The sequence below is a fragment of the Notolepis coatsorum genome, assembly GCF_963971535.1.
Source record: "Notolepis coatsorum genome assembly, contig: SCAFFOLD_193, whole genome shotgun sequence".
Lineage (NCBI taxonomy): Eukaryota > Metazoa > Chordata > Actinopteri > Aulopiformes > Paralepididae > Notolepis > Notolepis coatsorum.
In genome coordinates, this window is record NW_028172772.1 from 158,425 (window position 1) to 182,647 (window position 24,223).

General features: G+C 42.3%; 1 protein-coding gene across 2 annotated transcripts in view; it reads right to left on the bottom strand.

The window, feature by feature from the left end:
• Positions 1-777: 777 nt before the first annotated feature.
• erlin2 (ER lipid raft associated 2) overlaps positions 778-24,223 on the bottom strand; it is a 35,767-nt gene continuing 12,321 nt past the window's right edge. For both annotated transcript variants that reach the window (XM_084338952.1, XM_084338951.1), the window contains exons 4-12: positions 15,750-15,796; positions 14,707-14,768; positions 12,803-12,928; positions 11,755-11,828; positions 9,777-9,835; positions 9,053-9,144; positions 6,953-7,042; positions 4,237-4,316; positions 778-4,106 (exon numbers count right to left, since the gene is read on the bottom strand). In XM_084338952.1, coding sequence (XP_084195078.1) covers positions 3,930-4,106; positions 4,237-4,316; positions 6,953-7,042; positions 9,053-9,144; positions 9,777-9,835; positions 11,755-11,828; positions 12,803-12,928; positions 14,707-14,768; positions 15,750-15,796 — 807 coding nt within the window. In that variant the 3' untranslated portion in view covers positions 778-3,929. The remainder of the gene's footprint in view (positions 4,107-4,236; positions 4,317-6,952; positions 7,043-9,052; positions 9,145-9,776; positions 9,836-11,754; positions 11,829-12,802; positions 12,929-14,706; positions 14,769-15,749; positions 15,797-24,223) is intronic.

Consider the following 24,223-nt stretch of genomic DNA (forward strand, 5'->3'; position numbering starts at 1 on the left):
TGAGGCTTACCCCAACCCAGATTGCTAACAAAAGGTTAGGCTATCTATAAATCTTAAGAGTGCTCCAGTTAGACTTTGCATAATAATTACTACTCAACATGTTTTGGTACCTCCAGCACGTCACCAAAAAAGAATGCCGATTCATTTAGCATAATCTCACAGACACACATCCAAAAACAGGTTTGCACACATTAATTTAGTTTGACAGTTATTGAGAGTAAATTAGTTTGGATATGGCCACCAGTGACATCATCATTCCTCCAGGTACTCTCGTTTCCTCCCACACCATAAAGACATGCGTGTTAGGCAGGGACTACAGATGAAAACTAGCTGAGAGTCATTAGCTAATTCTGGCACATTTACATTGATGTGGAAACTGAAGATGTTGATTAATGTGCACCGTCCCTGGGTAAAATTATTATGTTGTGGTAATCAGCACAAGCATAGCAGCTCAATCAAATGAGAAGGTACATGTAGCACCTATATCTACATAATTTCATGGTGCTGCAATTAACACAACACAAGGATGCAATGTCCCTGCCCTGGTGACCTCACTGGTGGCCATATTCAAACTAATTTACTCTCAATAACAGTTTAGTTTTTGAATGTGTAAGATTATGTGCAAAAATAATCAACATCGTTTTTTGGTGATGTGTCCCATAATAATTATAGGCTAAGGAGCATGGATCTTAATTTAAATAAATTATAATATCCGATTGTCAATTATAAATGGTGACATACCCCATACACAGTGATAGACTTGACAATGATTTCACATAAGAAGAAAAACCCACTTTATTGTCAAATGACAATATTTTGATTGTGCATGAGTGCAAAAAAAGTTCCTTTCAAGTCATAGTAGTTCAAGTAAACCTGGGCAACTCTAAATAATGTTTACAAGGGGGAAGTCCTCTTTTGTAGGTTAATATTGAACATTTGACAGAATTGACAGTTTTAAAATGCGAGAACAGCTCCACGCACATAGTGCAGCAATATGTGCCAGAGACCCAATAGAAATTTTAAAGGGGCACTACACCAAAGAAATATCAATGCTAATTTATTTTGCACATAATCCCACACACATCCAAAAATGCTCAACAGTTTTGCACACAACCCCATTTAGTTTTGACAGTTATTGACAGTAAATGAGTTTGGATATGACCACCAGTGATGTCATCAGGGACAAATCCTTGTGTTAATTACAGCTCAACACTCATGTCCCTGCTGACATCACTGGTGATTTAAATGAATTCACTCCCAATAATTGTCATACTAAATTAATGTGTGCAAAACTATTTTGAGTTTTTGGAATGCGTGTGAGATTATGTGCAACATAAATCAGCATTGCCTTGAAGTAAAACTGACCAAACAGTCTCTCACAGAGACTATAATGAAAACACTGTAACCGTCATCACAACCCAATAAAATGGTCCAGTTAATTATATTAGTACCCTTTATCCTGTAATCATATTTATTTCATTTTAGGGGAGGACAATCACAGTTTCATTTGAACTAAATAAAAAGGGTACAGTAGAAATTGAGACACTGAATCATAGAATTTACAGCACATGGAGCGGTTCTTTGGAAAAACAGATAACAAATTTGGTCCATTGTCTTGACATGCTTTTCATGAGAACACATGTTACATAAACATGAATATGATTCATTAAAAGTTACCTAAATCATCCCAAACAGACCCCCCCAGCCAGGCATCCAGCGAATAGAGCCCCTGAACGAGGAAGTGCCTCTCGTCTGCGAGCTGTCTGGTCCCAGATCATTAACATAAGACAACATGCTCGTCTTGTGTACAAACTCTAGACCTCGCTCACGATGAATAACGGAGTTTAACAGACATTGCTGACACAAACTCAATGTATCACTCAACAGTTACCACGGAGGTATGAGATATGAAGTGTGCTCTTCCTACAATGTTTTATGTACTTAATAAACATAATAGGGCAATTTTTCAGTGCAGATTATGCAACTTGAGGAACAGTTCAGTGCAACACAATTCAGGTAGTTGGAAGTGGGTTTCTTAACCCTTTCAGGTGAGAACTTAAAAAAGGAACACGCCAACTTTTTGGGACATTTTCTTATTTGCCATCTACCCTGGAGTTAGACAAGCAGATACATAACCTTTTCTTCTCTGTGCATGCATGAGGCTTAGGGAACAGCCGCACCGTTAGCCTAGCTTAGCGTCATTCACTGGAAGTAGGTGTGCCAGTGTAAGTTGGCGTGTTCCTTTAACTAATAGCAACTGGAGAGTGAAAGCAAAATACACTCCTGAAAGGCTCATTAAGAAATGAATAATCTGAAGCCCCACTGCACCTACTGAAGGTACAGAACTGCCACGTTGTTGCCCCAACTTAGAACAATGCGTCCATCCACCGCACCCATCCCAACAGAACAATATGTCCACGGCTCACAATAAATAACGACTCGCTTCTACAGCTTCCTCTGAAGTAGGAGGACACAAAAACACAATTTCCTCATCACAAAGGTCTAAGAACTATTAGCTGCATCTGTTCTATTGTCAAAATGCATGTTTGAAATGTTAGCTGTTCAATAGGGAGGCTGGTGTAAAAGGTGGTGGTAGACTGATATGGGTCTGATAATGTTGCAGCTGCCAAGTGCTGATTATTTTTGTAATTTATTTTATGGCAAATAATGTTAGGATACATTACGGTCTTTAAATTAATAATACATTTTCCTTAGATTCATTTTATTTTATATATATAAAAAAAAAAGTTATTGGACAGTTAGTAAATAAATAGATAATTTCTACACACAAGCTAGCATGACCTGGTTGCCATCTACGGATTTCTTGTGATATTTTATTTCAAGGGAAAGTCCCCCCCCCCCCCCCCCCCCCCCCCCAACAAAACTAGTTCAAATCTAATTTTAAGTGTATTTTCCAACACATCTTTCTTCCCTCATCTGTTTTGGTGGGTGTAGCACCCAACACGTGTTAAATTAATGCCATTGCCCATCTGGCTGCCCCACACCCATGAGCAAAACACTTTTACAAACTGGGCAGAACATTAGGCAGTGTTCCTGGCACCAGAAAACACAGCTAATTGATTCATTAAAGCAAACGTGTTGCTCGTGTGCGTGTCCCCCTTGGGACCTCACAACGAGCAATACTTGTGAACAGCTTGAGGCCTGTTCATCTGAACATGTCAAACCCTGGCCAAACTATACTACAGTATTTTCAGCCAGTGCCTAAATAACATTTCAGACCAATCCAAACCAAATCCATACGGAGCAGGCAAAACAAAATCCATACAGACTAGGCAGAACACAGGTTATGTCCCCTTTAAAATGTACCTGCTGGAGCCCATGAAAGATGGTAATGTTGTCAGGACCATAACCACTTTTCATAAAAAGGCCAATATGGGCCCGACACAGTCAGGTGAAACGGTGAATCTGTATAATACAAGCCAGATACTTGCAATTAAAGTCTAGTTGCGCAAAACTATCAAAACGTCCAATAATGCTTATAGTTGTGCGACACACCGGAGGTCGGCAGAAGGAAACAAAAGTGCTACATCCAATATAGAGCAAAACATTTCGCAGGATGTCACTTGCATAAAGTCAGTCAATGTTCTCTACTACTAAATATTCCAAAGTCCATTGTGCAAGAAAAGAAAAGAAAAAAAAACAACAACAACACTCACAATAAAACGAGCGTGGCAAAAATTACATTTAACAGCCAACAACAGCTACCACACTTAACATTCATCGTCCCTTGGTTTTGCCTAACAGTCCAAGGTCTGGCTAGCAGCACAGGTAGAGGAGCCTTCCTGCGTCGGGGGGGGGGGGGGTCTGTGCGAGTGGTGTTTCTGGCCACAGGGGTCGAGCTCTCTGGCTTCCGGCCCGCTAGCCCCTTCGACCCTGCGTGGTCCTGTGGGTGTGCGCTCCCTTCTCCTTTAATCAAAGTCCAGGATCTGCTCACCCAGGACATCCATAGCGGCGGCGGTCTGGAGGGAGGACGGCGCGGTGGAGTCCACAAACATATGGGGGATCTCGCTCCCAAAGTAGATCTTGCTGTTGGCGGCGATGGCCTGGTACTTAATCAGCTGCAGGTACTCTGGCGTCAGCTTCATCTAGGAGGTGGAGAAAGTGGAAGGTGTGGAGTCAGGGGCAGGTCGAGGACGGATTCCGGTGCAGACGCCCCGGTTCAGGTCGACATATGGGGGGGGGGGGGGGGGACATCGGAGCTTTTCCCCCACTCACCTTATTGGCAGAGGCCAGTTTATGTGCACTGTAGTAGTCTGCGTCTGCTCTGGCCTTCTCTCTGGCCAGGTAAGCGCCGTCTATAAACCACAAAGTCACCAGCGAGAGAGACTTTTAGAGCAGAAAAGGCGGGACTGTGTTGGTCGAAATAAAGAAATCCACTATAGAAGAGAGTCGGGAGGAGCAGTGATGGAGGGACTGATGTAGTGAGCATTCCACTGATTCCCAACAATTGGTGGAGGATAATAGAAAAGCACAGGAAGTGCAAGGTCAGGTTTAACGGATACATGGCATTATAAAGAAGCTTTTCTTTATATATATATATATTTGGAACCTTTGTTTAACCCCATTGACTGCCGGGGATTAGCCATGGCTCTGTGGTAGCATTGCCACGCTTTAAAAGATAGGACTGAGTCACCTTGTTTGTAGAGCTATACCTATATTATATATTATAGCTATGGATACAATACTATGGCCCATTTGACATCGAGTATCTATCGTTCAATATGTGAAAAAGAAAACATTTTCTCATCCATACATTCCCGTTACCGTGGTGAATACGAGTATGGTTTTAGATTGGTCTGGGGTAATTCCCGAAATGCTGAGCAATAGCCTCATGCGTGTATTACAATAAAACCGGACGTTTCTTGCCTGGACCCGCTATTATTCTCAAATCAAATCTATATCATAGGTATTATGTTTCATCATGAATGCATGATGATCATGTTACTTTTGATGCTTTGATCGCCACCAACGGCATACGTTGTGGACTAACATTACACACACGATCAGATCGCATTGAAGACATGCTTGGATCAACGCAAGATTGATATCATATACAGTAGATCTTACCTTGACTAGGATGTACCCCAAAAAGAATATTCCAATTATCTGGTCGCCATTCCAAGTATTGATGTCCATCATGTCGCCAACATAATCCACACACACATCATGCATCGGGAGTATTTTATTCTTCTCAATCCGACCGTTATAAACGCTGAGCTTGAGCAAAAGAAGAAAAAAAAGGCCCGGACCCATTAGATCGACCCACAGGCAATACAATGTTTCAAAGGGTGCTCGATACCGCCACCTGGGAGGATCTGGCCGGTACTGCACCCTCGGCTTCGCAGTATGCCTTCTACCGGCAACATACGGGTCCCTGATATTGAATAGGATATTGTATTGTTTATATACGCCAAACACGTATAAGTGTCATCTCCTTATGTTGACAATTCAGTTAATTAGATCCTAATGAAGATCCAATGACCAAAGCAGGATAGGGACAAAACATCATAATATGGGTAATTTCATATCCTGATGATAACATATCACGATATAGTATGTTTTCTGTAAATTCAATGTAAAAAAATTTAATCTTTACAAAATAACCACATGCCACATTACAGTGCTTTCAACACTTGCCTTCCATCTTTTGGACGAATGAATGAATGATTGTTGCATTTATATAGCACTTTTCTAGACACTCAGTGCTTTACAATGTAGGGTGGAAATTGCCTCCTTCACCGCAGCCAACCTTGGGCTACGCAGGTGCAATGCCTGCCAGTCACTGACACCCGGCACACATCACACTACTACACAATGGCTGAAAAGCTCAGTAGACAGGGATTGATATTAACCAATTAAGGGGGAGGGATGATTAGGTGGCCTTGATGTCAGAGACCTCATTTTGGCCAGGGATGTTGGGGAACCCCCTACTCATGGTTCTTTAACACATTGACTGCCGTTCACGTAGATCTACGTTTCTGCCACGGTATTTCTTTTATTATCTATTGCCATTCATAATTCAGCGGGGCACCTTGTGCATACTGTTCTGAGTGTGTCTGAGCTGGCAGACGGTATTATACCACCCTCTAACACCTTCGGCCAGTAATGCACCCCGTTAGAAACGGGTTGGTTTCTTTTCTCTACCGAGCTGGGGCGGGTCCTAAACACTCCGGCAAAACATGCGCTTATAGGGATGCTTTGGACTACTGACCCCGCCCGCCCGTTGAAGAGCAATGTCCTTCAACGTCGGAGGCATGATCGCTGTGGATAACTGGAATGGCGATGAGATTATTGGATTCTTTTTTTTTCATTACTTCAGAGACCAGGTAAGGACACCATAATATATGAAGCTTGCGTTGATCTGATATTTATTTCTACTGCGATTGAAGCTATCTGTGTTATAGCTGTTTGGTTGTTTTCCGTTGGGTTGCAGGAGGGGGGTGGGGGGGGGCGCGCCGGTCTAAATCACATTGCATGCGTGCACGACAAAGGATAATAGTGATGATCTAGCGTTGATTTCAGGAAGATCCGATAATCAGGCGAAAAATTACAACATGCTTATTGAATTACACAAAAACGTTGTTTGTGTCTTTTCCCTGGAATTGCTCAGAAGCGGCCGGACTATGTTCATATTCAAAACGGTATAAAACGGAAATGTACGGATGAAAAAATAATCAGTTTTCTGCATGTTGACCAGAAGCAGCTCAATGAGACTCGACGGTGTTATTAGACCCATAGCTATACTATAAAATATAGATTTAGGTCTACAAAGTACAACTACGTTTACATGGGTTTAATGGACGGCACGGAAGTGGTCACTTCCCGGAAGGGGCGTGGCACTCAATGTGTTAATGACCGAATTCAGTCAGGGCCTCAGTTTAACATCTCATCTGAAGCAAAATGCCGCTTTAAACATTTACCAGCTACTCACCTTCAATTAGAGAGATTTTCTTTTCGGTTTCCTTCTCCATGATTTTCTGTTCAAACTTGATCTCAGCCACCTGGGCCACCTTCTCAGCCTCTATACAACAAAGAGAAATAACACCACCTTCCATCTTATATCCATTTATAGTATTCCATAACAGATATCTTGGGTGGCAAACAACAGGTGATTGTAATCAAATAACAGGTGATTATCATTAAAAAACCAAGTGATTTTATTGGACAAGAGTATTTCACGAGTGCTGATATTCAGTATAACAGCACTAGGACTTTTAACTATGTATATGTATTAGGGCTGACCCCTATTAGTCGACTAATCGGTCGAAAGGAGCCGTAGTCGATTGGCCAACCTCTTAGTCGAATATATATTAAAAAAATATATATATATTTAGAATTATTATTATTTTCTTTATCATTCTTTCCAAAAGAAAAGAGGCCTAGAAGCGTGCCTAACGCTAATGGCACGCATACCAGAGGCTAACTGCCTACGAAAACAGGCACAGAGGCACTGAAAGAGGATTTCACCCATCTAATGAACACACTAGGCTAGACAAATATCAAGATGTATCAATCAGTGGACCAATTGCATGCTTTTGCAGAGGACAAGAAGCCTTCAGTCGACTCCTTCAGACATTAAGCACCCCCCACAGCCCAAATGGAATGATATATATTTTTTAATATTATACTTTTTTTTTTGTCGACCAATAGTCGACTAACGGCACATTTTTGCCAATCATAGTCGACCATCCAAATCCTTAGTCGGGGACAGCCCTAATATGTATCACTCTCACTCATAGGTGTTCTATTAATAGCCGTTCATTCGGCTACATTAACGGTGTGCCTGGCAACGGTCCAAGTTCAAGAGCTAAATAAATTATGAAATAAACAAACAAATCATAATCGGTTGTCGCTTATTACTGTTAACAAATAAATGCGATTGTTTATACGTAGAACGCATAAAAGAAATATCACACTCGAGGTCGTGCGGTTATACTGAATAACATGATTCAACAATAACAATACTATGATCCAGTCGTAGACGGCCGTGCTGATATTCAGTGCTGTTATCAGCACTCCCTCTCGAGTGATATTGCTTAAATGACAACTGTCATGCTAGCTAATCCACCATTGTTGGATGCCGCCTAGCCATTTGGCCTTATGCCATCTTGTTTGTCAACTCATCAAAGATCACAATGGAAGAGACTTTATTGTGCTATCCTTGATGATTTTTAAGCTATGATGAAATTGTCCAATTAACTTATTTATTGTCAAATAAACTAAACGGAAGTGGCCAATGAGCTGTGGCATTGCACCATATTGTATGGCAAGACACGTGTTATGAGAGTAGTGTACTATGAATATGCTCTTTCATACAATGGACCCATCTTGAACCCAACCCTCTTTTCTTGATCCTCCAATCACAACTGTTTGGAGGAACACCGATACTAGATACCATATCGGAGAACATCCAATAACAAGAGACATGTAACATACCAGAATTGAAAGTAATGATTTATTGCATTTTCTTTTTTTATATAAAGATATGTTAGATCCGTCTTAATGGGGAACATTTGATTATATCTCAATAATTTTGGGCCAAAGGACCCCAAGCTAATGGTCTAAATCTATAATATTCAGTAAAAATTATGGATCAGTACTTGGTAGCGGCCAAATACTGACAGTCAAGACTCAGAATTGGTATCAGCAGTGAAAAAGTGATATCAGTGCATCCCTAAAGTATCTTGTTGTTCTGTGTAAACAAAAAGAAAAGCTTCAACAATGTATTTCAAAATGCTGAGAAAAAACTGATGAGTATAAAAAGTTGTGGCAAAAAGGGTACATCCTAGGAATCTCTGCAAAAATGACAGTATACTCACACAGAGTGTTCTGATGAAGAAGATGACCTTTTTGTCAATTTACAATCTACCACACTGGAAGGCTTTTTTTTGTGTTTTTAAGTGCAATCTGAGTATTGATTTTCAGCTACATTTCTGAGACATGCTTTTTCTTTATATAATCATCAATAAAATGATTTATAAATAAAAATCAATCATTTTCATTGATCATTTTCATGCCCCGGCCCCCTCACCAATCACAGCTTTGATCCGCTCCGTCTCCGCCTCCTTCTCCACAACCTTCTGAGTCTGCGCAGTGATCAGCAGCTTGGTCTTCTCACTCTCCCTACGTGGACAAATACACACAGTCAATATCTGTCGTAAATCCCACACAGCCGGTCACAGACCAGTGTTGTAGCAGAGTCACTAAATCTCGAGTCCCGAGTCCCCAGTGTTCCGGGTCCGAGTCCAAGTCCGAGTCACCAAAGAAAGAGCCCAAGTCTGAGTCGAGTCCCCATTACCCTAGTCCGAGTCCAAGTCATCAAGGTTGAGTCCACTCCACTCTGGCAGTCAAGGTCTACAGTAAACATAAATGACACAGCGGTCACCATCGAAATTAAATAATGTTACAGTATTTGTAGAAGCAAAAAACAAAATGTTGCCATTCATATCGTATGCCAAATGATTAGGGCCTATTACAAAAAAAATTAATTAAATAAAAACCGCAGTAATCAATTCAAATCCTCTTCTGCACCTTCCGAGTCCGAATGCAGTCAATGCTCGAGTCCAAGTCCAAGTCAGAGTCATCAGTGCTCAAGTCCAAGTCATGAGTCCTGAAAATCAGTCCAGGACTCGAGTACTACAACACTGGCACGGACAGACATGGCAGAGCGCCGCTCCTTGCTGAACTTGGCAAGAAGAGACGGTGGAGAGGATACACACCACGGACGGCAGGGGTTGGGGAACATTCACACTCACATGAGCTCATAGTTCCTGCGAATGCTCTCTGGGATGTTGGGCTTTGTAACACGGACCGCCTGTTGATAACAAAGAGAGCGAGAGAGAAGGAGAGAGGGAGAGAAACAGAGATGGTCAACTACAATCCACGAGAGGTGGGCATAATTATACAAAGACCAGATTCGGTTTAAAGTGCGTTTTTTTTTTAAGACACTTTCACCAAATTATCAAATAAAGCCTTTGGAGATGGGGGCCCAGAACAAGCCCTTCTGAGGTATTATTTGTTTCTGGCTCGGCAGTTGTTATTGTAAGGCTTCCTGGAGATTTACAGGGAAAATAAGGGCAGAACTCTGAACCCCACTGGAGCTTTAAGAGGAATGAGACACAGCAGGGGTCAGTGGAAGGGGGTGGGGTGGTGGAGGCGGGCGCTCCTTTTAGAGTCCTTTGTAGACTTTACAACAAACAAAAAAAGGATCCTTTTTACAGTCCCATACTATTGTTGTAAAAGTCCCGGGCTGAGAGGGCTACTTTAAAACACTGAACTGTAAAAGTCAACATAATAAGAGGACTGTAAAACAGGCATCCATTAAGTTGACTTTACGATTCACAATCATTGCAGAGTAAAGAAGTATGGTAATAATAATAACACAGAGTAAAGAAGTATGGTAATAATAATAACACAGAGTAAAGAAGTATGGTAATAATAACAGGACAGAGTAAAGAAGTATGGTAATAATAATAACAGGACAGAGTAAAGAAGTATGGTAATAATAATAACAGGACAGAGTAAAGAAGTATGGTAATAATAATAACAGGACAGAGTAAAGAAGTATGGTAATAATAACAGGACAGAGTAAAGAAGTATGGTAATAATAATAACAGGACAGAGTAAAGTGGTAATAATACTAAACACAGGACAGAGTAAAGAAGTATGGTAATAATAATAACAGGACAGAGTAAAGAAGTATAGTAATAATAACAGGACAGAGTAAAGAAGTATGGTAATAATAACACAGGGCAGAGTAAAGAAGTATGGTAATAATAACAACAGGACAGAGTAAAGAAGTATGGTAATAATAACAGGACAGAGTAAAGAAGTATGGTAATAATAACAGGACAGAGTAAAGAAGTATGGTAATAATAACAGGACAGAGTAAAGAAGTATGGTAGTAATAATAATAACAGGACATAGTAAAGAAGTATGGTAATAATAATAACAGGACAGAGTAAAGAAGTATGATAATAATAATAACACAGGACAGAGTAAAGAAGTATGGTAATAATAATAACAGGACAGAGTAAAGAAGTATGGTAATAATAACAGGACAGAGTAAAGAAGTATGGTAATAATAACACAGGGCAGAGTAAATAAGTATGGTAATAATAACAACAGGACAGAGTAAAGAAGTATGGTAATAATAATAACACAGGACAGAGTAAAGAAGTATGGTAATAATAATAACACAGGACAGAGTAAAGAAGTATGGTAATAATAATAACAGGACAGAGTAAAGAAGTATAGTAATAATAACAGGACAGAGTAAAGAAGTATGGTAATAATAACAGGACAGAGTAAAGAAGTATGGTAATAATAACACAGGGCAGAGTAAATAAGTATGGTAATAATAACAACAGGACAGAGTAAAGAAGTATGGTAATAATAATAACACAGGACAGAGTAAAGAAGTATGGTAATAATAACAGGACAGAGTAAAGAAGTATGGTAATAATAACAGGACAGAGTAAAGAAGTATGGTAATAATAATAATAATAATAACAGGACAGAGTAAAGAAGTATGGTAATAATAATAATAACAGGACAGAGTAAAGAAGTATGGTAATAATAACAGGACAGAGTAAAGAAGTATGGTAATAATAATAACAGGGCAGAATAAAGAAGTATGGTAATAATAATAATAACAACACAGGACAGAGTAAAGAAGTATGGTAATAATAACAACACAGGACAGAGTAAAGAAGTATGGTAATAAGTATGCACCTGTATGATTAGTCCGGGGGCCATGCTGTTTAGGTCCAGCTGCAGCGTGAGCTTGAGGTTCTCATCTATTTGGTCTACAGGGAGGAACCGGGGAGACGGAGTGTGAAAGACGAGAGACGGGATGAAAAAGAGGGGGTGAGAACATTCAGTACAGTAGAAACAATCTCTGGCTGTCGACTGCGGAAAAGATTAACGGCAGCACAGGGTTTCCTCATCTGTCATTGTTTTGCAGCAGTGGTGGCAGGGGACAATGTTCCACGTTCATCGCTGTTGCTCTTAGTTTTGGCTAAAGTGCAGGTTGTAGCATTAAAAGGGTTCATATTTGGATACTTGATTGTGATTAAAGCACTACTTCTAAGCAGTGGGACTTTTAAGATTTTAAGTGCTTTTTGAGGGAAATTGAGGTGGATTATACTGTTTTGGCAATCTCCCATTGTATCATGCCGTGGTGGTAATGTTCTTGTTGTGGTGGTAATGTTCTTGCTGTGGTGGTAATGTTCTTGTTGTGGTGGTAATGTTCTTGTTGTGGTGGTAATGTTCTTGTTGTGGTGGTAATGCTCTTGCTGTGGTGGTAATGTTCTTGTTGTGGTGGTAATGTTCTTGTTGTGGTGGTAATGTTCTTGTTGTGGTGGTGTGGTGGTAATGTTCTTGTTGTGGTGGTAATGTTCTTGTTGTGGTGGTAATGTTCTTGTTGTGGTGGTAATGTTCTTGTTGTGGTGGTAAAGTTCTTGTTGTGGTGGTGTGGTGGTAATGTTCTTGCTGTGGTGGTAATGTTCTTGTTGTGGTGGTAATGTTCTTGCTGTGGTGGTAATGTTCTTGTTGTGGTGGTAATGTTCTTGTTGTGGTGGTAATGTTCTTGTTGTGGTGGTGTGGTGGTAATGTTCTTGTTGTGGTGGTAATGTTCTTGTTGTGGTGGTAATGTTCTTACTGTAGTCCACAGACTCCACACCCACTGAACAAACGAAGAGAAGACACTGACAGCAGAACATGGATACAGAATAACACCATAAACAAACATCTACGCTACGGGTCCAGTTGTGCTTCTTACCGAACAGGCCGATGTAGACCTCCTGGAGCGAGTGGACACTACAGAACTGGTTGAGCTCATGGTGCACCTTGTTGAAGATCAAGGCCTTGTCGTAGTCCGCTGTGAAGTTTCTCACGATGTCAAACACTGCGGAGGACAAACGATGACTGAATCAGATCAGCTGCAAAGTACAGAGTGCTCTTTGTTTCTGCTGCAAGTGTCATGAAAGAATGTAGAATTTCTCATGAAACTATAATCCCAGGCTGTCAGTAGAAAAGAAGTCTTGAAGATGCGTTTCACAATCACAGTGATCACACCGACTTGTGTTTCACAAGTGTCTTTGCCGGCATAGAAAATACCAAAACCAAAACCAACGTAAAAAGATTTGTGAGAAATATCTAATGTTTTTAAGGCTCTGGTAAATCTTTGAAGGGGGTACTTCGTATTTGGCAAATAATCCTACATGCAATTGTTTTGCACACATTCATTTAGTTTGACAGTTACTGAGAGTTAACACGTTTGAATAATGATGTTGTTGGAGGACACCGAATACTTGTGTTGATTACAACTCAAAGGGATAGAGATGATCGGCCGGGTGGCGCAGCGGAGATTGCTCTCGTCACCAACGCAAGAGACTCCGGTCTCGAATGCGGGTGTCAGCATTGCCTCCGGCTTGAGCCGGCCGTCATACTGGCTCAATTGGCAGAGCCAGCGGGTGGAAGTCGATGGGTGGGGATTTGGACGTTGTGGACAGCGACTCCTACAGGTCGGTTGGGGGACGCCTGCACAGCAGAGACAGGAAGTAGCGGGCTGCGGGGGTAGCGTGAGCCTCCCACGCGTTACACCTCGCCACTGAGAGTCCGCCGTGGCAGGTGAAAAGATGCGACAGGCTGCCTCCTCGTGTACCGGAGGGGACACGTGATGCAAGGCTTCTATCCTCCCTACAACCGACCAGTGGGGGGCATAGTCGAGCAACGTTCAAGACAGGGGAGGGGAGAATTGGAAACACGAAATTTGGATGGGAGAAAAATAAAAGATAAGGAGAAAAAGTAGATAAAAAAAAAGGACAGAGATTGCAAAAAATTGCAAATCCCTGTTCTCATGTTTGAGATAATGTAATAAATCAGTATTGTATTTTTGGTTAAGTGCCCCTTTAATCTGGGTAATGGTGCGTCCCCTGGTCTTTTTTTTTTGTCTCTACTTATCGAATACCAAATGCATTACCCAGTGCATCATGTATGTTTCTTGTAGTGGTGGAGAAATAATCAGACTCTTAATAATCACTTTTCTAGCCTAGCAAAAATTCAATAAATGATTGTCCAGTTTGGGGGGTTTTGAGAGTGTTATTTTTACTGGAATTGCGTGTTCAATTCTAAAAGTGAATGAAGTAAATTGATTGAGTGATCTGAGTGATGAAGTTACATGATTGGGCCGTTGGATCAGGTGACCAACGACGTCAGAGAAATTACGACCGGTCGACATGGTCCAGCCATATACTAGGTTTTGACCTAGTCTTGTTAACCATGACGTGTGACAACAATACAATACAATACAATAGGAACACGCCAACATTTTGGGAAATTAACTCATCGTCTTCTCCAGAGAGAGACAAGAAGATAGATACCAGTTTCCTCTCTGTGTGTTCAGTAGAAAGCTATCTGGCTGCACGTTAGCCTAGCTTAGCACAATGAATGGAAGCGGACACGGCCGGTAGCCTTCGGGAGAGGCGTTAGTTGGACAATGCCTAGGCTAACTGGTCATGTCTGCTTCCATTCATTGTGCTAAGCTAGGCTAACATGTCGCTCTCTGGAGAAGACGGTAAGCTAATTTCCCAAAATGTCGGCGTGTTATTTTTAAGAGATACTATGCAGTGAACTGGTGTAATAATAATTACAATCACAATGATTCCCCCCCTAATGTTTTACCTGCTGAAGGAACGAGGAAGTTCACCACTTCTATGCGGTCAAAGTAGATCATCACTCCACCACTGTGGAGAAGAAATGGCGTGTAAGTCTCGGCACAGACCAGAAGATGAACTACCAACAGAGACTTCTCTTTCTCCCAGCATGGCTGCCCGTCACATAGCAACCATTGTTTTGTACATGGCAATGGAAGAGACGGCGGTCGTTGTGTGTTGATATACGAGTAATATATCAACAAAAACATAATTACTGGATCTTATAAACAAGTCACAGTAGAATAGTAATATGCTTTTCCAGTGTCCACCTACTCTACCACTGCACAGAAATTTGGCATTTTCTTTTGAAAGTGGTTACAGGCAGCCATGCTGGAAAAAAACTAAGGGAACTTCCCAAACAGTCCATACACACTACTATTTGGAAGATCGTTTGGTATGTGAACCATTTCACAATATGCGTTTGTCAAATCATTAAATGATGCGTTGTAGACTCAACCACAAACACATTTTGTGAAATAGTCACATCATTTAATGATTTGAAAAACACATAGTGAAATAGTCACATCATTTAATGATTTGACAAACACATATTGTGAAATAGTCACATCATTTAATGATTTGACAAAACACATTGTGAAATAGTCACATCATTTAATGATTTGACAAACACATATTGTGAAATAGTCACATCATTTAATGATTTGACAAACACATATTGTGAAATAGTCACATCATTTAATGATTTGACAAACGCATATTGTGAAATAGTCACATCATTTAATGATTTGACAAACACATATTGTGAAATAGTCACATCATTTAATGATTTGACAAACACATATTGTGAAATAGTCACAGCATTTAATGATTCGACAGGCAACCAATGAAGAACATAGACTCAACCATTACATTCTGTGCTTATTTCACAAATGTGTATGTGGTTGTGTCTAGATGGTCCCCATTCCAAACTGGACATCTTACAAACAGCACCAGGGAATGGAGAATAATACTATGTGATTGAAGTTGAGCCAATGAGAACTCAAATGGTACCTTGTGCCGCATGGTACGTCCTTCACTTCATCGGTCTGCAATGTCGTCTGCAAATCGAATGAAGAAACATTAACCCCTTAAGCCCCATCGGCCCGGGCCAAGATTTATTTCACGTCATAAATAGATCAATACAGTCCATATTAAGTAATGTTGCGTTTCTTTTTCAAATGTAGCCAAGAGTAAAGCCCCTAACCCTATCAAAACAGCAGTCAAAGTGTATATTTTCAGCACTACATTTGTTTACCCATGATTTGAAGTGTTATTAGCTAAATATGAGCTTATAAAAATAAACATCGGAAAACGGATGATTTAGACACGAGGAAATTATGCCGTCATGAAATCGTTGTAGTCCTAAGAAAGAGGAGACCCAGGGCTTTCGATGGACACCGAAATTTCATAAAACTACACTACTCAGCTCACACCAGTAAATGGCTGCATTTATATAGCGCTTTTATCCAGAGCGCTTTACAATTTGTTCACTCACACACCGACGGTGGAGGCAACCATGCAAGGTGCCAACCTGCTCATCGGGAGCAATTAGGGGTTAAGTGACTTGCTCAAGGACCCTTCGACACGTTGCCCGGGAGGAGCGGGAGTCGAACCGGGAACCTCCGGATTACCAGACGACTGCTCTACCTCCCGAGCCACTGTCGCCCCCAAGTACTACTGAGTAAATATGCTAATCTGATGTATGTACAATGTTACAGAATTATTATGTACAGTACACTAAGGTAGTAAGCCATACTGATCAGTGATATAACTAGTAAGAGTAAGTAAGGAATATACGGATTATCTTTATTTTAATATATACAGATATAGATATAGTATATACTAGGGTTGCCACAGTGATGTGAAATTTCCCATGACTAATAAACTCATGACAACACCGGTATTACCGGCGACACCTGACATTTTACTAAATAGCACTTGAGTACTCAATATCTGTAGAGCGCTTACTTTGAAACGTTATGCAGCTACATTTATCCGGTGTGTCTATCCGTCTACATCTGTTTTCAATGAGACAGAGTTGACGTTAAGTTCCAATTTCTAAATAAACCAACAGACAGTAATACCTTTGGTAACTTTTCTATCGGTTCATTGATGGACGCATTGATCACATACTGCGCAAACATACTGTTGCTGGTCTGGACTGGTCCTCTGAGCTCCTCTCCAGTCAAACACTGTTGCTGGTCTGGACTGGTCCTCTGAGCTCCTGTCCAGTCAAACATACTGTTGCTGGTCTGGACTGGTCCTCTGAGCTCCTCTCCAGTCAAACATACTGTTGCTGGTCTGGACTGGTCCTCTGAGCTCCTGTCCAGTCAAACATACTGTTGCTGGTCTGGACTGGTCCTCTGAGCTCCTCTCCAGTCAAACATACTGTTGCTGGTCTGGACTGGTCCTCTGAGCTCCTCTCCAGTCAAACACACTGCTGCTGGTCTGGACTGGTCCTCTGAGCTCCTCTCCAGTCAAACATACTGTTGCTGGTCTGGACTGGTCCTCTGAGCTCCTCTCCAGTCAAACATACTGTTGCTGGTCTGGACTGGTCCTCTGAGCTCCTCTCCAGTCAAACATACTGTTTCTGGTCTGGACTGGTCCTCTGAGCTCCTGTCCAGTCAAACATACTGTTGCTGGTCTGGACTGTTGCTCTGAGCTCCTCTCCAGTCAAGCATTCTCCGTTTCAGGGTTTAATCCAAAATATTTCCAAATCCTCCACTATTGTTGTGCAACATGTCGACTCGTCTCTAGAGCTTCTTTGTCTCCTTTATGTTAAGTTTAAACTACTCTGTAAATGAAAGTGAAACAGGTTACGGTATAATGATGTCCGTCTTACACGCTTGATAACACGTTTAGTATTTTACAAATTTGCATTTTTTATTTGAATGTGGGCACTGATATGCGAAAATTAACTAAATGGGTTTTTATTTATATTATAAATACACCGATGTCTGCGGTGGGCAAGTAATGTACTCTGTGGATGCCTTGAACACCAAGTAACACCGGTATCACAGAGACTACCACAGCAAGCCTAGTATATACAAGTATGTATACAGGAATATATGCAGGTATATTCAAACAGGTCAGGTGTGGATAAATATATGTACAGTGGGGGAAATAAGTATTGAACACATCAACATTTTGTTCAGTAAATGTATTTCCAATCAGCGTATTCAAGCGAAATTTGCACCAGACTTTGGTATTAACTTGTTACGACCCTGGCTCATGGGTACGCAACCTATGTGTAATCAACACCAAAACCCTGTGCTCTAACTCAAAAATGCTACTAAACCAAGGAACTACTAATATAACTATAAACTAATGTACTGGTAACCCAACGGACAAGGACTGTAAGAACCTGACAGCTCTTTCACTAGGCACAGACCGTGCATGTGTGTTTCTGGGTCTGCCTTTGAAGCTCCCCAGCAGGTAACCAATCAGCACTAATTGGCTAATTGGCAGCCCTCACCTGCCTGCCCTGGTGAAACAGGAGTGACCAGGCCTCTAGTACATAACACCTCCCCCACCAAACTGGTTGCCCAAGAGGCAACCACTACACAACAACCCATAAACAAAACAAAAAACAACTGTGACCCCTTAGTTGTCAGGGCCTCTACCACCACAGCGATAACGGGTACCACAAACACCGGTACTACGATCGTGAGAGGGCGTCTGCTAGCACGTTGTCCCTCCCACGAATGTGGCGAATATCCAAGTTATACGCCTGGAGGAACAAACTCCATCGCATCAAACGATGATTCGAATTCACCATGCTGCGAAGAAAAACCAAAGGGTTATGGTCTGTATACACAACAAGGGGTAAACTGGAGGATCCCACGTAAACATCAAAATGGTTCAAGGCAAGAACCAAAGCGAGCGCCTCCTTCTCTATAGTAGAGTAGTGCAGTTGATGCCTGTCAAACTTTTTAGAAAAGTAGCACACTGGGTGCTCCACCTCTAATGCATCCTCTTGCAGGAGGACGGCTCCAGCACCGAGGTCACTAGCATCCACTGCCAACTTGAATGGCAGTTGAAAATCGGGAGCTGACAGAACGGGAGCGCTAATCAGAATACCCTTGATGCTCTCAAAAGACTGTTGACAAGTCTCAGTCCACACGAAAGGTACCTTAGGACTGAGCAGATTGGTCAAAGGGGCAACAACAGAAGCAAAGTTCCTACAGAAACTCCTATAGTACCCTGCCATACCTAGGAAGCGCTTTAACTCCCGCCTGGTGATGGGAGCAGGGAAGCCCACTATAGCCTCCACCTTAGCTGTAACGGGGCACACATGCCCACGTCCAACCACCTTACCCAGGTAGGTAACCGTGGCCTGTCCAAATTCACATTTCGCAAGGTTAACTGTCAAGTTAGCATCACCCAACCGCTTGAACACTTCGGCCAGATGCTCCACATGTTGTGACCAAGAGGAACTGTGGATAACCAGGTCATCCAGATATGCCTCACAGAACGCTACCCCGCCCAGGACCTTGTTCACTAGCCGCTGAAACGTCGCTGGGGCATTTCGCATGCCAAAGGCCATCACTGTATACTGGCAGAAACTCTCTGGTGTGACAAAAGCGGATATCTCACGTGCTCGCGGAGTAAGCGGAACCTGCCAGTATCCCTTTAGCAAATCCAATTTACTTACAAAGGCTGCTGAACCCACCCGATCGATACAGTCGTCCATCCGAGGCAGAGGGTACGAGTCCGGCTTGGTTACTGTATTAACTTTACGGAAATCAGTACAGAACCGATGAGTGCAGTCTGGCTTATCAACAAGCAGGCAGGGGGAGCTCCACGCACTAGAACTGGGCTCCGCAATGCCATGTCTCAGCATATAGTCTACTTCCTTACTCAAGATCCTTCGTTTTTCCGGATTCACCCTATAGGCATGTTGCTTAATTGGTCCTGCACTACCAACATCAATGTCATGCTCGAGTACATTAGTACGACTAGGGACATCAGAAAACAAACGTGTATGCTGTCTAAGTAGGCGCACCACATCCGTACGCTCAGGAAGTGGTAAGTACGACAGGTGTGAGTCCAAGTCACCTAGTATCTGGGTGTTTGGCAACCGGCCCTGAGAAATCTCCTTCGACACAGAACAGTCGGCTACAATAGGAGATGCAGAAACTGTTAGAACAGCCACAGGCTTGACCCCTGACTGGTCAACCTGAGCCCTATCATTGTACGCCTTCAACATATTGACGTGACATAATCTACTCTTGCGCCTGCGGTCGGGAGTTTTAATCAAGTAGTCGACCTCACCAACTTTGCGCTCAATGGAGTATGGCCCACTGTATTTAGCCTGTAATGCAGACCCAAGAATAGGCGAGAGAACCAACACCTTGTCTCCCGGTGAGAACACCCTATGTCGGGCCCGCCTATCATACCACACCTTCATTTTTCCTTGGGCTACCTTTAGGTTCTCTTTCGCTAGTTCACATGCTCTACTAAGCTTAAGCTTGAAGTCACACACATAGTCCAACAAATTAGTAGAGGAAGGAGTCTGGTCAGCCAACCACTTTTCCTTCAGCAGTTTCAAAGGACCCCTCACTGTGTGGCCGAACACCAGCTCAGCCGGGCTGAATCCAAGAGACTCCTGGGTTACCTCCCTAGCAGCAAACAGAAGCAAAGGGATTCCATCATCCCAGTCTTTGTCGAACTCCGTACAATATGCCCGCAGCATTGTTTTGATAGTCTGGTGAAATCTCTCCAGCGCCCCCTGGGACTCTGGATGATAGGCAGAGGAAGGGCAATGTTGGATAGACAACTGCTGGAGGACCTGAGCAAAGAGACGGGACATGAAGTTAGACCCTTGATCTGATTGAATGACCTTTGGTAGGCCAAAAGTCGAAAAAAACCTAACCAGAGCTTTGGATATAGCTGGGGCTGTGATCTTGCGTAAAGGAATGGCTTCAGGAAAACGGGTCGCTGCACACATAATAGTCAAAAGGTACTGGTTCCCTGTCTTAGTTCGAGGGAGGGGACCAACACAGTCAATGAGGATCCGCTCAAAAGGTTCCCCAACGGCAGGGATAGGCTGCAGAGGAGCCTGAGGGATCTTCTGGTTTGGTTTACCAACCACCTGACACACATGGCACGAGCGACAATATTGTGCCACATCTGACTTCAAACCAGGCCAACAAAAATGTCTCAGCACACGGTCATAAGTCTTCCTGACCCCCATGTGACCAGCAAGATCATGATCATGTGCTAGATGCAGTATATCAGGACGATACACGGCTGGAACAACAATCTGAAACACACTGCCCCAGTCATCCAGACTGGACAGGTTAGGTGGTGTCCACTTTCTCATGAGCACGTCATTGCTAACAAAGTATCCTTGAGACGTATCTACCATTTCATCCTCTAAAACCGCCTCTTCCAAGAGGGACGACAAGGAGACATCCTTGTTTTGCTCTAGTACCAACTAGGGATGTCCCGATCCGATCACGTGATCGGCGCCGATCACGTGCTTTTCAGAGGATCGGGGATCGAAAAAAAAAAAAAAAAAAAATCGGCCGTCAAAAAAAAGGGGGGTATTATAATTTTTTTTTTTTTTTATTATTATTATTCAACAAACATGACCATGTTCACGTCTTAAACTCATACTGAGGCCTTAGTTTAAGTTTTAAATTACATAATATATCATCATTCATTTATTTATTGTCACACACAGCAGAAGAAATGTCCACAAACACCTTCCCTTTAATTTACACCGTTGCAAGAGTGACGTATGCCGAATCCCTCAAGATACCTACACGCTCACAACAACAACACGTCGCTCCCGAAACACGTTATCCACGGAGTAGAAAAATGTCAGAGGTTTGGAAGCACTTTAAAGTACAAAGTCAAGCCAATCCATTTGCAACTTGCAATGTTTGCAAGGAGGAGATTCCGCGTGGAGGAAAAAACAGAGCCGCGTTCAACACCACGAATCTAATTCGTCACCTGAAAAAAAGCCACAAACAACAACATGGCGAGTACATCGCTGCAACTACACTCCGACACGTTGTACAACCGACACTTTCAGAGACTTTTAAACGGAAAGATAAACTGCCAGAGCAGGGTGACAGGGCGAAGAAAATAACAGCCAAGATAGCTGAATTCATCGCGTTGGATGACCAGCCGTTATCTGTGATGGAGAACGTGGGGTTTCGCCGTCTCATAGAGCACTTGGAGCCACGTTATCAGCTGCCTTCTCGGCACTACTTCACAGACAAAGCTCTGCCTGCGCTTCACACCAAGCTCCGTGACCACCTGCAAGCCATGTTAAGAGGTGTGCCTGCTTTATCATTTACCACAGACATATGGAGTTCTTCAGTGAGTCCAATGTCACTCATTAGTTTCACCGTTCAGTGGATTGACTCCGAGTTTGAGTTGCATCATGCTACATTGCATACGCAGAACTTCCGAGGATCTCACACGGCAGATCGTGTTAGAGAGGCGCTCCTGGGCATGCTTAACAGTTGGGGAATTGAGAAGTCACGGGTCCATGTTATTTTGCGGGACAACGCGCGAAACATGAAGAAGGCCATGGATGACATGGAAGTAACAAGTGTGGGCTGTCTCGCGCACACGCTCCAACTTGCCGTGCATGAGGGTCTACTGTCTCAGCGCAGCGTCACAGACACACTGGCCACCGCAAGGAAAATCATTGGCCATTTCAAACATTCGCCGTTGGCCTATTCGCGTCTGGAAGATATCCAGAACGACCTGAAGATGGACATCAAGCGTCTACAGCAGGACGTTGCTGTGAGGTGGAACAGCAGCCTCTACATGTTGCAGAGCATCTTGGAGCAGAAGCGGGCTCTCTGTGTGTATGCAGCCGACTACACCCTCCCAACCACCCTGACAGCCAGCCAGTGGACCCTGATGGAGAAGACAGCTGAGGTGTTGGTTCCATTTGAGGAACTCACAAGGGATGTGAGCAACCCCACTGCATCTGCAGCTGATGTAATCCCTGCAATAACAGGTTATTATTATATAATTAAATTAATTAATAATTTGCTATATTTTAATAATTTAATTTTACTATAAAATAAATGTATTTTATATTCTAAATAATAAACCATTCATCCATTTCATTCATCCAAACAGCCCTCAGACGTGTACTCTCTCGAGAGATGACCACTGACCAGGGGGTCAAAACCATGAAGAGCACGCTCCTAGCTGCAGTGGAGACCCGCTTTGCTGAGATAGAGGTGGAGCCACTATACACCATCGCCACTATATTGGATCCAAGATACAAAGACAGGCAAGAATAATCTAAAAAAAAAATTAATGCTAAATAATCTTATCTAAATAAAATGCTGTGTGTTGTCTTGCCATATGTTTGACTGACTTAGTTGTGAACTTGTGGGTAATTGATACATTTATCTACTTTCAGATTCTTCACAAAGTCAGACAACCTGAGGCTTGCCAAGGAGAAGCTCATCCAGGAGGTGGTGAAGATGGAGGACGAGAGGGCTGCCAGAGAGCCAGAGGCCGCAGACGCCAGCGCAGAGCCTAGAAGCAAGACACCGCGTCTAGAAGAAGAAGCAAGCACAAGCAGCTGCCTGGGCAGAGTCATGGATGAGATTTTGGGAGAGAATCCGCTCGAGGCCCGGTCTGTGAGCAGTACATCAGCTGAAGTCCAGGTACAGACCTATCTCTCAGAGCAAACCCACCCTAGGAAAAGCAATCCTCTGCACTACTGGAAAGATAATGTCTCACGTTTCCCCTCACTGGCTGCTGTTGCAACCAAGTTTCTCGGTGCCCCCTGCACCTCTGTGGACAGTGAGAGACTCTTTAGTGCAGTGTCCAACGTCCTGGATGAGAAAAGGAATCGGCTCTCAGCTGAGAGGGTAGAGATGCTGGTTTTCTTAAAAAAAAATCTCCACTTAATTGTGATGCCAGACAGTGAGTAAGAATAGAGTGCAGAAAAAAAGAAAAAAAAAGCGTGTTGGTTGCAATTTTATATCCCATGTTTAAATTAATATTTTATATCCCATGTTTACATTTTATATTTGAATTGTGAAATACGTAGTTTTTCACATTGCATTGAGCTGCTGCTTAAACTAGACTAGGTCATAGTCTAGAGTACATTCACATTTCAAGGGGTTAGGCTTCCCTTAAAAAAATTTAAAAGTGTGTTGCAATTTTATATCCCATTGTTTACAATTTATATTTGAATATATACATGTTGTTTTTCACATTGCATTGAGCTGCTGCTTAAACTAGACTAGGTCATAGTCTAGAGAACATTCAAATTTCAAGGGGTTAGGCTTCCCTTAAAAAAAATCTCATGTTTACATTTTATATTTGAATTGTGAAATACGTTGTTTTTCACATTGCATTGAGCTGCTGCTTAAACTAGACTAGGTCATAGTCTAGAGTACATTCAAATTTCAAGGGTTAATTTAAAAGTGTGTTGCAATTTTATATCCCATTGTTTACAATTTATATTTGAATATATACATGTTTGTCACGTTTCA